Raw genomic sequence first — 14,650 nt, 5'->3', positions numbered from 1 at the left:
AGGTGGTGAGAGCGTAGAAAGGCAGCCACCACAATCAGACATTTGGTGAACACTCTTGGAGAGGAGGCAAGACCGAAGGGCAGCACCTTGTATTGGTAATGACAATGATTGATCATGAAGCAGAGGTACTGTCTGGAGGCCAGATTGACCGGAATGTGAGTGTATGCCTCTTTGAGATCGAGGGAGCATAGCCAGTCGCCCTGATAGAGAAGAGGGTAAAGAGTGGCCAGAGAAAGCATTCTGAATTTTTCTTTGACCAAGCATTTGTTGAGATCGCGAAGATCTAGAATGGGTCTGAGATCTCCTGTTTTTTTGGGGACCAGAAAATAACGGGAGTAGAATCCCTGCCCCTTCTGATCTAGAGGAACTTAAGAACATAAGAACTGCCATCTCCGGATCAGACCTTCGGTCCATCAAGTCCGGCGATCCGCACACGCGGAGGCCCTGCCAGGTGTACACCTGGCGTAATTTATAGTCCACCATATCTTTATATGCCTCTCTTAAGGAGATATGCATCTAGTTTGCTCTTGAAGCCTAGGACGGTCGATTCCGCAATAATCTCCTCTGGGAGGGCATTCCAGGTGTCAACCACTCTCTGAGTGAAGCAGAACTTCCTGACATTAGTCCTGAACCTGTCCCCCCTTAGCTTCATTACATGTCCTCTAGTCCGTGTCAAATTGGACAATGTAAATAATCTTCTCTGCTCTATTTTATCGATTCCTTTCAGTATTTTGAAGGTCTCGATCATATCCCCACGCAGTCTCCTTTTCTCAAGGGAGAACAATCCTAGTGTTATAAGTCTATCCTCGTATTCCAGTTTCTCCATACCCTTCACCAGTTTTGTTGCTCGTCTCTGCACCCTCTCCAGCAGTTTTATATCCTTCTTTAGGTAGGGAGACCAATGTTGGACGCAGTATTCCAAGTGTGGTCTGACCAATGCCCTATAAAGCGGCATTATAACTTTCTCCGATCTACTCGAGATTCCTTTCTTTATCATGCCCAACATTCTATTTGCCTTCTTTGCCGCTGCCGCGCATTGTGCCGACGGCTTCAGGGTCCTATCTATCAGTACACCCAGGTCCTTTTCTTGTTCACTCTTCCCCAGAGTTGCACCTGACATTGTATACTCGTATTCCTTATTCTTATTGCCTAAATGCATTACCTTGCATTTCTCCACATTGAACTTCATCTGCCATTTCTCCGCCCATGTTTCTAACCGACACAAGTCGCTCTGGAGTTCCTCTCTATCCTCCTGCGATCTGATTGCCCGGCATAGTTTTGTATCGTCTGCAAACTTGATGATCTCACTGGATGTTCCTTCCTCCAGGTCATTGATATAAATATTAAAAAGGATCGGCCCAAGTACCGAGCCCTGGGGTACACTACTAGTCACTTTCTCCCAGTCGGAGAACTTCCCATTTATGCCCACTCTCTGCTTTCGGTTTTCCAGCCATTTGCCTATCCATCTTTGTATATCTCCCTCTATGCCATGGCTTTGTAGTTTCCTGAGAAGTCTTTCGTGTGGAACTTTGTCGAACGCTTTCTGGAAGTCCAAGTATATTATGTCCACCGGCTTCCCACAATCAATTTGCTCGTTCATGGTCTCAAAAAATTGGAGTAAATTCGTCAAATATGATTTCCCTTTCCTGAATCCATGTTGACTGGGTTTCATTAAGTCGTGTGCGTCCAAGTGCCGGACTATGCTATCCTTGATCAGTGCTTCAATCATCTTGCCAGGGACAGACGTAAGACTCACAGGCCTATATGTAAGACTCACTTCCTCTATGGCGTTCAGGAGGAGGAGGGATTGAACCTCCTGAAGAAGGAGAGAAGACTGAGAGGTGTTCAAAGCAGACTCTCTTGGCAGACTTTGTGCAGGACGTGTCTGAAAGTTGAGAGAGTAGCCATGGCGGATGATGTTAAGGACCCACTGATCCGATGTGATGTTCTCCCAACGGCTGATGTAACAAGAAAGACGTCCTCCTATGGGTCGAGGGAGATGGGCAGATGGTGGAATACTGGCTATGCCCTGGAGAACCACGTCAAAAGGGTTGGGTAGACTTTTGTTGTGGAGGAGGCTTCACCTGTTGCTGCTGGGCTGGCCTAGGTGGTTGTCGCTGTTGCTGGCGCTGACGTCTAGGCTGTTGAGTAGCCGGTGGCAAGGGACGGGCAGCATAGCGGCGCTGGTAGGCAGATTGTTGGCGAAAAGGCTGAGCAGGAGGAGTCTTTTTCTTAGTCTTCAGGAGAGTATCCAACCGAGTCTCATGGGCAGACAGCTTTTGTGTAGTGGAATCCATGGACTCTCCGAAGAGCTCATCTCCCAAGCAGGGAGCATTTGCTAGGCGGTCCTGATGATTTACATCGAGCTCTGAAACTCTGAGCCATGCCAACCGACGCATGGCAACAGACATAGCCGTGGCCCTAGAAGTCAATTCAAAAGTGTCATAAATTGACCGAACTAGGAATTTGCGTAACTGGAGAAGAGAGGAAGAACAGGCATGAAAAGCAGATTTCTTGCGGTCAGGGAGGTACTTTTCAAAAGCAGCCATGTTTTGAATGAGGTGCTTTAAATAAAATGAAAAATGAAAAGCGTAGTTCCCTGACCTATTGGCTAACATGGCATTTTGATATAAACGTTTGCCAAATTTGTCCATGGCTTTTCCTTCTCTGCCAGGAGGGACTGAGGCATACACACTAGCTCCCGCTGATTTCTTAAGTGTGGATTCTACCAAAAGAGACTCATGCGGGAGCTGAGGTTTGTCAAAACCAGGAATAGGGACAACCTTGTATAAGGAGTCCAATTTACGAGGAGCTCCTGGTACAGTCAGGGGAGTCTCTAAATTTTTATAAAAAGTCTCTCGTAAGATGTAATGGAGAGGAAGTTTGAGAAATTCCCTTGGAGGCTGGTCAAAGTCCAGAGCATCAAGGAATGCCTTGGATTTCTTAGACTCAGCCTCCAAGGGAATAGAAAGAGATTCACACATCTCTTAAGAAAGAGGTAAAGGATGTGGAATCCTGTTTAGAAGAGGGATCAGTAACAAGTTGATCCTCTTCATCAGAGGAACACTCACCCTCAGACAAAAAAGGGTCTTCAGAGTCACCCCACAAATCAGGGTCCCGAATCTGAGAGCCACGGTCTCGAGACTCCGGAGTGGAGAGTTCCAGGTGTCGGGTTTTGCGCACCGACTTACCCGACCTCATAGACACGGTACCAGGAGATGTGACATGCTGCGTCGGCACCAAAGTCTGCACCGCCTGGTGTTGAGCTCTCGGTTCCGGTGCTAAGATTGGCATCGAAGTCGAGGAAGCAGTGTGAACCGATGCCGATAAAAGAGGGCGCTCCACTGTCGGTACCGGTGGCTCAGACCGGACCGAGACTGGAAGGCTCGGTGTCAAAAGTGCGGGAAGGAGTTGTTGCAACTGCTCCTTAAGTTGCACTTGCAGGACAGCAGCAATCCGCTTGTCCAGCGAAGGCACCGGTACCGCCTTTTTCTTCTGCGGTACCTGTGGTGCCGCTCTACGTTCTGAGGATGAGGAACCCGATGTCGAGGGGCTCACCTCAATAGGAGCAGAGCGCTTCTGTTGGCGCCTCGAGGTTGGCAGGACTGGACTCGCTGCTATTGAGACCGGAGGCCGCTCCAACGGGGAAGGCTTCTTAGCCGGCTTACCTGCGGGATGCGACGCCGGCGCGGTATCGTGCGGTGTCGACGAAGTAGGTGCCGACTGAGATGGGGCCGATGTCGGTGCCGGTGCTGCGGAATCAGACATCTCGGCGCCAAATAACAACCGCTGTTGGATCTGGCGGTTTTTTAGAGTTCTCTTCTTTAAAGTCGCACAGCGGGTACAGGTGGACGCTCGATGGTCAGGACCAAGACACTGCAGACACCAGTTGTGCGGGTCTGTCAGTGAAATTGGTCGAGCGCACCGCTGGCACTTTTTAAACCCGGGTTGAGGGGGCATGAAAGTGAAAACGGCTTCTGCCAAATCGAAGGCCGAGGCCTCGATGATGGCAACAGGCCCCGCCGGGGCGAACCGAAAAGAATGAAGAAAAAAACAAAGTTGTTTTTTTTAAAAAATAAACTAAAGAAAAGAAAAGAAATAAAGGAAACTTTATTTCCAGAAGGGTTTATGCGAGCGGGAAGGCGATTACAAAAAAATCTTTCAACAGCCGTTGAAAGAGACGCGTCTTCTTAGCTCCGCGGAAACTATGAAACTGGGGACCGCGCGCCTCTGTCGGGCGGGAAGGCACTCACGCGTGCGTGGTGCGGCCTGCTAGAACTTTCCAAGTTCTTAGAGTGCAATCACTCTAAAATTGTCCGTACCGGGGCTCCGTCGGTGCCGTCACCCATCAGTCAAAAATATGCTGCCTGCTTGTCCTGGGATAAACACCTTTTCTGTAAAATGAAGTAAGGAATTTGAATTTTGTATTCCATATTGTATGAAGGAGTGCTGGTCGCTTAATTAACCTTTTATTGTTTGTAATTGTTTGTTGTATGTGTTGTCATGCCTGATTATGTATGCATTTGTTGTGACCTGCTTTGGGAAAGGCAAACAAATAAACTATAAACTATCTAGGCAAATCAGAGCCTTAGGCCCCTCCCTGGTGCATCCCATAATGCATTGGGAAGGAGAAGGCCTGTTATTTTGGAAGAGGCGAGACTGCCGGCAGGAGGGGAAAGGCATACCTCTTGCTGGCCATCTCCTAAAGGTATGGGGTGGGGGAGTTCGGGAGGTGTCAGGGGGGGGGATGTTGGGATGTGAGGGAGTGTTGGTTGGATGTTGGGGAGTGCCGAGGGTTCGTGGGATCGATGGGGCTGGAACCAGGAGGGAGTGGGCATCCCTTTTGACGTGGATGGTGTCGGGATGGGGGGAGATTCCTGCAGCTGCCGATGATCGTGGCAGGGAGGTTCTCTTGTTGTGATCAGCTGATGGCAAGGGACTAGCCGCGATTCTCTAACTGGCACCTGTGATATGGGCACAGTTAGAGAATCGGAGTAGTTAGGATAGATGTGATTCTGTATAGGATGCTGGTGTGTGATTCTCAACAGCTGCTTAAGCGGCTGCTGAGACCAGCGTCCTATACAGAATTTCCCCCTTCACTTTTATTAGAAATTATCTGCAAATAATGTATGCTAAAATAAAACTGAAAATTAAAAAATTAAATCCCGAATGAAATGAAATTCAAGCAGTCAAGCACAAAAGGAGATTATGGTAAGCTCTTTTCCAGTAGATAGGTGAGACATTCTCTAGACCAGTGTTTTTCAACCTTTTCTGGGCAAAGGCACACTTGTTTCATGAAAAAAATCACGAGGCACACCACCATTAGAAAATGTTAAAAAATTTAACTCTGTGCCTATATTGACTATATATAAAGTAATTCTCTTGAATAGGAATCAAATAAACACAAAGAAAGTATTTTATAATTACTTTATTATGAAATATTAAGTAAACAGAATAGTGAAAAATTATAAAATACTTTATTCAGTGCGAAACCTGGGCCTGTTTGGCTGAACACAAAGCTGATATTCTGGCTGGAATCGAAGAAAGACACACACGTAGCTCTTCGTCAACAGCTCTCAGTCTCTCTCTGTATTTGGTTTTTATAGCATACAAAAATAGACAAATATACCCTCCATCCTTTTTATTAAACCGCAATAGCAGTTTTTAGCGTAGGGAGCTGCGCTGAATGCCCAGCACTGCTCTTGACGCTCATAGGCTCCCTGCGCTAAAAACCACTATTGCGGTTTAGTAAAAGGTGACCATATTGTAAAATATAGACAGCAGATATAAATTCAGAACTGTGCATAGTAAGTGAAGGGAAGTTTTCATCTCTGGGAATTTACCCAGTTAACTATTAAGTTATTTGGGCAAATAACTTGAGGACAAGATACTGGAGCTAGAAGGACTTTACACCACAGAGGACCCTATCAAGGCATTTGAAGACTTCAGGAGTGAGAGACACATTGAGAAGGAAGTCAGGGAGCTCGAGGAATTCATTGAGGAAGCATACAGGAGGAGGGTGGCAGAGAATGAACTCCAGATGAAGGATGAAGTTACACCAATATGGAAGGGGGAGCAAGAAGCAGATGACCTCAAAGAAGACAGCCACGGAGGAATACCTCAAGAGGGGGAGAAATTGGCTAGTCGATGCCCAGAAGAGAGAGAGAAGCACACCGAGGACATTGACCTGAGACCGAAGCGAAAACTGAAGAAGGGAAAGTCAGCGATCCTAGTGGGAGACTCGATCCTGAGGCATGTGGACAGCCACATAGCAGGAGGGAGAGAGGATCGACTGGTGACCTGCCTCCCAGGAGCGAGAACCAAGGACATCGTGGACAAAATTGGGATGATCCTGGATGGAGCAGAGACGGAAGAGACCGCATCGGGACGAATGATGTCAGCAGGAGAGACTACAGAAGAGGCACGCTGATAGAACAGTTCAAGATTCTGGGAAGGAAGCTGAAGATGAGGACCCAGAAGATAGCATTCTCAGAGATCCTACCGGTACCGAGGGCAGATGTGAAAAGGCAGGAGGAACTACAATCAATAAATGCGTGGATGAGGAAATGGTGTGAGGAAGAAGGTTTCCACTTTGTGAGGAACTGGACAACGTTCTGGGGCAAGAACAAGCTCTACAGGAGAGATGGACTGCACCTGAGCGCAGCGGGAACAAGACTTCTAGCAAGCAACGTCATGAGAGGAATAGAACAGGCTTTAAACTAAAAGGAAGGGGAAAGCTGACAGTCGACCTAGCGTCGACGATTCGGAAGAAGGTATCCCATGAAGATACTAAGGGGAAAAAAGGCTGGGAAGAAGCAAGGGACAAATTACAGGAGTCGACTAACCCAGAAGAGGAGGTTAGAAAGAGTGCAGCAAAAGAGAAGACACCAAGGATCGAAGCACAGGGAAAGGTAGTGAAGACAACAAAATGCCAGGACCTAAATTGCATATATACTAATGCAAGGAGCCTAAGCAACAAAATGGGGGAACTAGAGGCTTTGGCCAATGCAGAGGACATATACATCATTGGAATCTCTGAAACATGGTGGAATGAGGAAAGCAAATGGGATACAGCACTGCCGGGGTACAAGCTCTATCGCCAGGACAGGTCAGGACAGAAAGGAGGTGGAATAGCCCTATACATAAAAGAAAGCATACAATCGACAAGAATGGACACAGTGGAGATGACCAACAAGCTGGAATCGCTATGGGTTAAAATACCGGATAGGAAAGGACATGAAATAAAGATGGGCCTATACTATCGTCCACCCGGGCAAACCGGAGATATCGACAGAGAAATGGAAACCGAGATGAAGCGAGAATGCAAAAGTGGTTACACAGTTATTATGGGAGACTTCAACTACCCCGGGATAGACTGGAAACTTGGAAGCTCCAGATGCGCTAGAGAGACAGAATTTCTGGAGGCTACACAAGATTGCTTCATGGAGCAGCTTGTTAGAGAACCGACGAGAGGAAATGCCACTCTGGATCTAATCCTAAATGGGTTAATGGGTCCTGCAAAGGAAGTGGAAGTAGTGGGACCGTTGGGAAACAGCGATCATAATATGATCAAGTTCAAAGTTGAAGTAGGAATACCGAAAGAAAAGAGAACCATAGCAACAACTTTCAACTTCAGGAAAGGAAACTATGAAGCAATGAGGGAAATGGTAAGGAAGAAACTTAGGAACACTTCCAAAAAATGGCAAACGGTAGAACATGCCTGGCTTTTTTTCAGGGACACGGTGAGCGAGGCGCAAAATTTGTACATACCCAGATTCAGAAAGGGGAGCAAAAAGAGTCGAACAAAAGACCCGGTATGGCTGACTAAAATAGTGAAGGAAGCGATAGGCAATAAGAAAAATTCATTCAGGAAATGGAAAAAGGACAAAACTGAGGGGAACTGGAAGGAGCACAGGAAGTATCAAAAAGAATGTCACCGAGTGGTTCGAAAAGCCAAAAGAGAGTATGAAGAGAGGCTAGCCAGGGAGGCACGAAATTTCAAACCATTCTTCAGATATGTTAAAGGGAAACAGCCAGCTAGGGAGGAGGTGGGACCGCTGGATGATGGAGGCAGGAAGGGGGTAGTGAAGGAGGAGAAAGAAGTCGCAAAAAGACTTAACATGTTCTTTTCGTCTGTATTTACGAACGAAGACACAACCAACTTACCGGAACCTGAGCAATTCTTCAATGGAAATCAAGCAGAAAAATTAACATCCATGGAAGTGAGCCTTGAAGATGTGCGCAGGCAGATAGAAAAACTAAAAACTGACAAATCCCCGGGTCCAGACGGAATCCATCCAAGGGTTCTGAAGGAATTAAAGGAGGAGATAGCGGAACTACTGCAGCAAGTTTGCAACCTATCCCTGAAAACAGGTGTGATACCAGAGGATTGAAAGATAGCCAACGTCACGCCCATCTTCAAAAAGGGATCAAGAGGTGACCCGGGAAACTACAGACCTGTGAGTCTGACCTCGGTTCCGGGGAAAATGGCAGAAGCGCTGATAAAGGAAAACATCGATGAACATTTGGAAAGAAACGAACTTCTGATACCAAGCCAACATGGTTTCTGCAGGGGGAGATCGTGCTTAACTAACTTATTGCACTTCTTCGAAGGAATCAACAAACGGACGGACAAAGGAGACCCCATAGACATCGTATACCTAGATTTCCAAAAAGCCTTTGACAAGGTGCCTCACGAGCGTCTACTCCGGAAACTGAAGAACCATGGGGTGGACGGAGATGTGCATAGATGGATCAGAAATTGGTTGGCGGGTAGGAAACAGAGGGTAGGGGTGAAGGGCCATTACTCGGACTGGAAGAGGGTCACAAGTGGTGTTCCGCAGGGCTCGGTGCTCGGGCCACTACTATTTAATATATTCATAAATGATCTAGAAATAGGGACGACGTGTGAGATAATAAAATTTGCAGACGACACCAAACTATTCAGTGGAGCTCGGACTAAAGAGGACTGCAAAGAATTGCAAAGGGACCTGAATAAACTAGGGGAATGGGCGACGAGATGGCAGATGAAGTTCAACGTTGAGAAATGTAAAGTACTGCATGTGGGAAGCAGAAACCTGAGGTACAACTATACGATGGGAGGGATGTTATTGAATGAGAGTACCCAGGAAAGGGACTTAGGGGTAATGGTGGACATGACAATGAAGCCGACGGCACAGTACGCAGCGGCCGCTAAGAAAGTAAATAGAATGCTAGGTATAATCAAGAAGGGTATCACAACCAGGACGAAAGAAGTTATCCTGCCGTTGTATCGGGCGATGGTGCGCCCGCATCTGGAATACTGCGTCCAATATTGGTCGCCGTACCTTAAGAAGGATATGGCGATACTCGAAAGGGTTCAGAGGAGAGCGACACGTCTGATAAAAGGGATGGAAAACCTTCCATATGCTGAGAGATTGGAGAAACTGGGTCTCTTTTCCCTGGAGAAGAGGAGACTTAGAGGGGATATGATAGAGACTTATAAGATCATGAAGGGCATAGAGAGAGTAGAGAGGGACAGATTCTTCACACTTTCAAAAAATAAATGAACAAGAGGGCATCTGGAAAAGTTGAAAGGGGACAGATTCAAAACAAATGCTAGGAAGTTCTTCTTTACCCAACGTGTGGTGGACACCTGGAATGCGCTTCCAGAGAATGTAATAGGGCAGAGTACGGTACTGGGATTTAAGAAAGGATTGGACAGTTTCCTGCTGGAAAAGAGGATAGAAGGGTATAAATAGAGGATTTCTGCACAGATCCTGGACCTGTTGGGCCGCCGCGTGAGCGGACTGCTGGGCATGATGGACCTCGGGTCTGACCCAGCAGAGGCATTGCTTATGTTCTTAAATTCCTTTGAAAACTGTGGTAATACTGCCTCCACTTTGCTAAATTTAAAATAAAATCATTTTTCCTACCTTGTCTGGTGATTTCTGGTTGCACTTTCTTCTTCTGACTGTGCATCCAATCTTTCTTCCCTTCTATCAGCCTGTATGCTTTCTCTCCTCCACACCTCATTCCCTCCCCCAACTTTTTCTTCCTCTCTCCCTGACCTTTCTTTCTTTTTTTCTGTTTCTCTTCTTTCCTTCTGTTTCCCTGCCTGCCCCCTTTCTTTCTTTCTCCCTGCCGTTCCCCAAGCCACTGCCATCGGGGAACAGGACCCACCAATGGATAACAGGCCCCAAAGCTGACGCCGACGCATGCTCTCCCTGACGTCAATTCTGCAATCGGAGAGGAAGTTCCGCCCAGCCAGGCAGCGATTGGCTGGCCTGAACTTCCTCTCCGACTGCAGAATTGACGTCGGGGAGAAGAAGACTTATCGGCTCGATAGATTAGATCGCCAAGACAAAGTGAGTCCTGGGTGATCAACTCACTTTGCCTTGGCGAGCTACTGGCGCCCCTGCCTGCATTCAGGGGCCTGTCAGCTCTGGGCCCCTGAATGCAGGACTGGTAGTACTGCCCTGATGGCGGCCCTGCGGCACACCAGGCAACATCTCGCGGCACACTAGTGTGCCGCGGAACAGCAGTTGAAAAACACTGCTCTAGACCAGTATTCTTCAAGCACGGGTCCATAGACCAGTGCCGGTCCACAGAAATTTCCTGCCGGTCCACAGGGCCAGCATGTGCATCAGGCCCAAAACACAGGGCCAGCATGTGCATCAGGTGTTCTTCAACCGCTGGTCCACGGTGCAATCGATGCGGCGTTATCTTCGAGCCAGCTCCCTCTTCCTAACTGATTCAGTGCACAAAGCCACGGGCAGTGGCTCCTACGGGCATCCTGCGCCTGAACTGGAAGCCTTCTCTCTGACGTTGCAATGTCAGAGGGAAGGCTTCCAGATGAGGCACGGGACATGCAAGGTGAAATTAGTACTATTATGGGGGCGGGATCTGGGGTGGAGATTGGGTAGAGATGGGCGGGTCTGGCCCACGACTTAGCCCCGTGTTTTTCAACCACTGGTCCACGGACCGATGCCGGTCCACAGAATAAATCTTTTATTTCTGCCGGTCCATAGGTGTAAAAAGGTTGAAAAACACTGCTCTAGACCATAGGGTTATTTCCCTTTACTTGCTTGGGTTGCAGAAGACAATTTTTAGTTTTTCATTCCACCTCTAGGGTACATCACAGGCCAGCTTAGCTCCTCCCATCAGTCTGTACCCAAGCTTAGAGAGGCACTACCATCTATGAAGTAGAGGCACCTGCAACAACAGGTTAAACAAGTGTTCTGCTTAAAACAAATAAACAGCACTATTAACCGTCAACATAGGCTTCAAAGAAGCTCAGGAATTGCTCCCATAACATGGAGAACATAGTCACAAAACTCTCCCTAGCTTCAAAGGGCTGACCAGTCTCCACAAAACAGATAGGAGAAGCATAGGGAGACAGACATCTGACCTGAACTCTGAAATCTGCAAGCAGGCACAGCAAGGACTGGGCGGGTATCTAGAACGTCTCACCTATCTACTAGAAAAGAGCTTACAGGGAAAGTACATAATCTTCTTTTCCAGGGCAAAGGTGAGACATTCTAGACCATAGGGACGTACGAAAGCAGTCCCCCAACTAGTCAGGTGGGCTTGCTGTGCCGGCCTTCAAGACCAAGAAACCGAAAGCTGAGCTCTGACAGGCAGCATCATCCACTCTATAGAAGGTGGCAAACGTGGGAAGAGAAAACCACGTCGCCGCCCTGGAAAACTCCTCAGGAGGAAAAGATCTAGCTTCGGACCACAAAGAAGCCACACTCCTGGTAAAATGCGCCCGAACAGAAACAAGAATGTAGGTGTATGAAATGGCTCTACGGATCCACCTGGAGATCGTGGCCTTAGAAGCGGGAACACCACTCTTCAACAAACGAGTCAGCACAAACAGAGGGCCTGAAAGATGAAACTCGTTAGTGCCATCCAGAGAACGCAGAAGCATTCTGCGCATGCCTAGTTTTCCCCATAAGCCAATCCTGATGTTTGGAACTCATAGGCTGAAAAACAGGCAAAACACACTTCCTGAAACCACCATCTGCATAAAGGAAAAGGGAATGAAATTACGTCAAATAAAAAATAATAAATTGGAAAAAGCAGAACTGATACACTGCAACCACACGCAGAAGAAAAAGACTGATGGGAGGAGCTAAAGTAGCCTGTGATGTACTCTAGAGGAGGAGTGAAAAAATTGAAATTCTCTTCTGCAACCCATGCGAGTAAAGGGAAATAACCCTATGGTCTTCTAGAATGTCTCACCTATTACACTGGAAAACATGATTGATGTGCAAACACTAGGATCTAGTTTTATCAATAGAGGATGCAGCAACACTGATCACTACCCTCAAAATCTTTTCTCAAGGCACCACAATTGCTGGGATTATTTCAAGAAAATTATTACATTCTGATATTTGCCTTAGGCACATTTGGGAAATATTTCAGGAGCAAGGTTACTGTGGATGGGCAGATTAGATGGGCCATTTGGCCTTTATCTGACGTCATGTTTCCATGTTTCTAGTGGAATTTTAAAAGCATCAATATATCAGAAATTTCTCAAAGAATCAGATGGCCTATTTCTTCTTGGGCATTCACTCCTTTTATCTATGAAAATGTTTTTGTTTCTCTTCCAATAAAGTGTTATAGTCATGCTCCTGCCCAGTTCCTTCTCTTGAGGTCACTCTTGTGAAGACCACACTACAGTCATATTTTATATGCATCAATGTGATGTCTGAAGATTTTAATGAAAATAAGCATGATAATACTGTATATTGACCTAGCAGGTTCAAAGGAGCAGGTGGCATTGATGAAGTTTCTGCTTATAAGGGTAAGTAAAGCTTAAGGAAACAAGTTTTTAGTGCTGGCAGGTGCGTTGAATACTCTGCGCCGCTCCAACATACATAGAGTTCCTATAAGCACCACAGCAGCGCAGAGCATTCAGCGCACCGGCCAGTGCTAAAAACCTCTTATGCGCTTTTGTAAAAGGGGGAGTAAGTTTCCCTCCTCCCCAAATATAAAATAAAAGAAAGTCCCACGTCTCACAGACATTAATTGTGATCTTCAGGCAAGTCACTGTATCTTTTATTCCTTCAAGTACAATTTAGACTACACCCATTTGGACCTGGATGCAATTTGTCCCAAGCTCAGATTTAGAAAAAAGTGAGTAATAAACATAGAATCAATTATATTGTGAAGAAAAAAAAACTGTTGAGAAATCAAATGAAAGGTCACAGAATCCCACCTGCATCTTTCTAACCATGTTTTCCATCAAGTTAAGGTCTTCAGTTTGTTTCACTGTAACTCTGTAATTGTCCTGCAGAACAACAAAACGTGTTTTAGTTATATTTTATTCATAGACCATTTTCTATTCTTCTATGTCCAACCTCCTCATATTCCTATCTGGCTTTCCAAGAAGCTATTGTACAATCACTGTTCTTCTGGGAACATACCATGATAGCCTGCTGCAAGCAGAAGAGGGATGCAGATCTCAACCTATATTCAATGCCACTCTGTGGCTGACCAATATGTCGTATGATTACAGGAGCAGTATTTAGCTTAATCCTGATCCCAAAGACTGAGTGAAAGCCCTACAAAAATCTTTTGACCAGAGAAATTTACAATGACTTGCCATCCAAATGAGGTGTTAGGAGGAAGCTTATTGAATAAAATCGTATGCTATTGTGGAAGAAAACTGTTCTCCTTCCTTAAAGTTGAAAAATCTATTGGAAGCTAAGCACATGGAGTGGCCTGTCCAGCTTAAACAGTAATGTTGGACCCTGAATCGGACAAAAAGCAGCTGAAAGAGCATAGATAAAGGGGACACTAATTACAAGTCTGGATACAAAAAGATGAAACCTAGTATTGCTTCCATAAAGCACAGTTACTTACTGTAACAGTTGTGATCCGGTGACAGCAGGCAGATATTCTCACATGTAGGTGGTAAAAGTGTACTGTCACTTTAAGCTTTAGAAGCTTTAAGACTGCCCGCAAGTGTCTTCCTGCCCAACACTGGTTCGTAAAGTCATCAGTTCTATGCCCAAGTGAAGAAGTCAACTAGGGGAGGTGGGTGGGTGGGATGTAAGAATATCTACCTGCTGTCCCCAGAAAACACCTGTTAACAGAAGTAACTGTGCTTTATCCCAGGACAAGCAGGCAGCATATTCTCACATGTGGGACTCCCAAGCTTATGAATTGAGATGGAGGGTTGGCCTCTAAATAAAACACAAATAGGAAGGTCTATGCGCAAAAGGCATGCATATATAAATATATATAGTCCTGTTTGAGCAGGCAGAGCAAGGGAAGAAAAAGAAATGAGAATAATAAGAAGCATACAAACCGTCTTCTGAGAGAAGAAAGGGTATGAAGGTAGGAATAGTAACATGTAGGGAGGCTCTAACAAGAAGAGATGACCTCAGAATGGCAGGTGAGTCAAAGTTTGATGAGGAAGACCCAGAAGGACTGAAGGAGAAAAGTAGAAAAAAATGGCACATATAGAAGTGCCAGAAGCAAAAATCCCAGAAAGCCATTGGTTTCCTCTTGAGAAGACAAAAAATAAGAGAGAAAAACTAAAAATTGATACAGAAAGAAAGGATGGTTCCTGTTTAGTAGACTAATGTTGTAGCATGAAACTGGGAACAAAGCACAGAAAAGGAAAAAAAAATTTGTACTATGGCACTAGCAGAGAACT

General features: G+C 46.1%; 1 protein-coding gene across 14 annotated transcripts in view; it reads right to left on the bottom strand.

Annotated features, from left to right (window-relative positions):
- FAM217A (family with sequence similarity 217 member A) overlaps positions 1-14,650 on the bottom strand; it is a 166,451-nt gene that overhangs the window by 84,407 nt on the left and 67,394 nt on the right. For all 14 annotated transcript variants that reach the window (XM_033934797.1, XM_033934811.1, XM_033934798.1 and 11 more), the window contains one exon: positions 13,205-13,276. In XM_033934797.1, coding sequence (XP_033790688.1) covers positions 13,205-13,276 — 72 coding nt within the window. The remainder of the gene's footprint in view (positions 1-13,204; positions 13,277-14,650) is intronic.

This window comes from Geotrypetes seraphini, chromosome 2 (assembly GCF_902459505.1).
Source record: "Geotrypetes seraphini chromosome 2, aGeoSer1.1, whole genome shotgun sequence".
Taxonomy (NCBI): domain Eukaryota; kingdom Metazoa; phylum Chordata; class Amphibia; order Gymnophiona; family Dermophiidae; genus Geotrypetes; species Geotrypetes seraphini.
The sequence above is the reverse complement of the archived record's forward strand: the minus strand, read 5'-3'. Positions and strand labels throughout refer to the sequence as shown.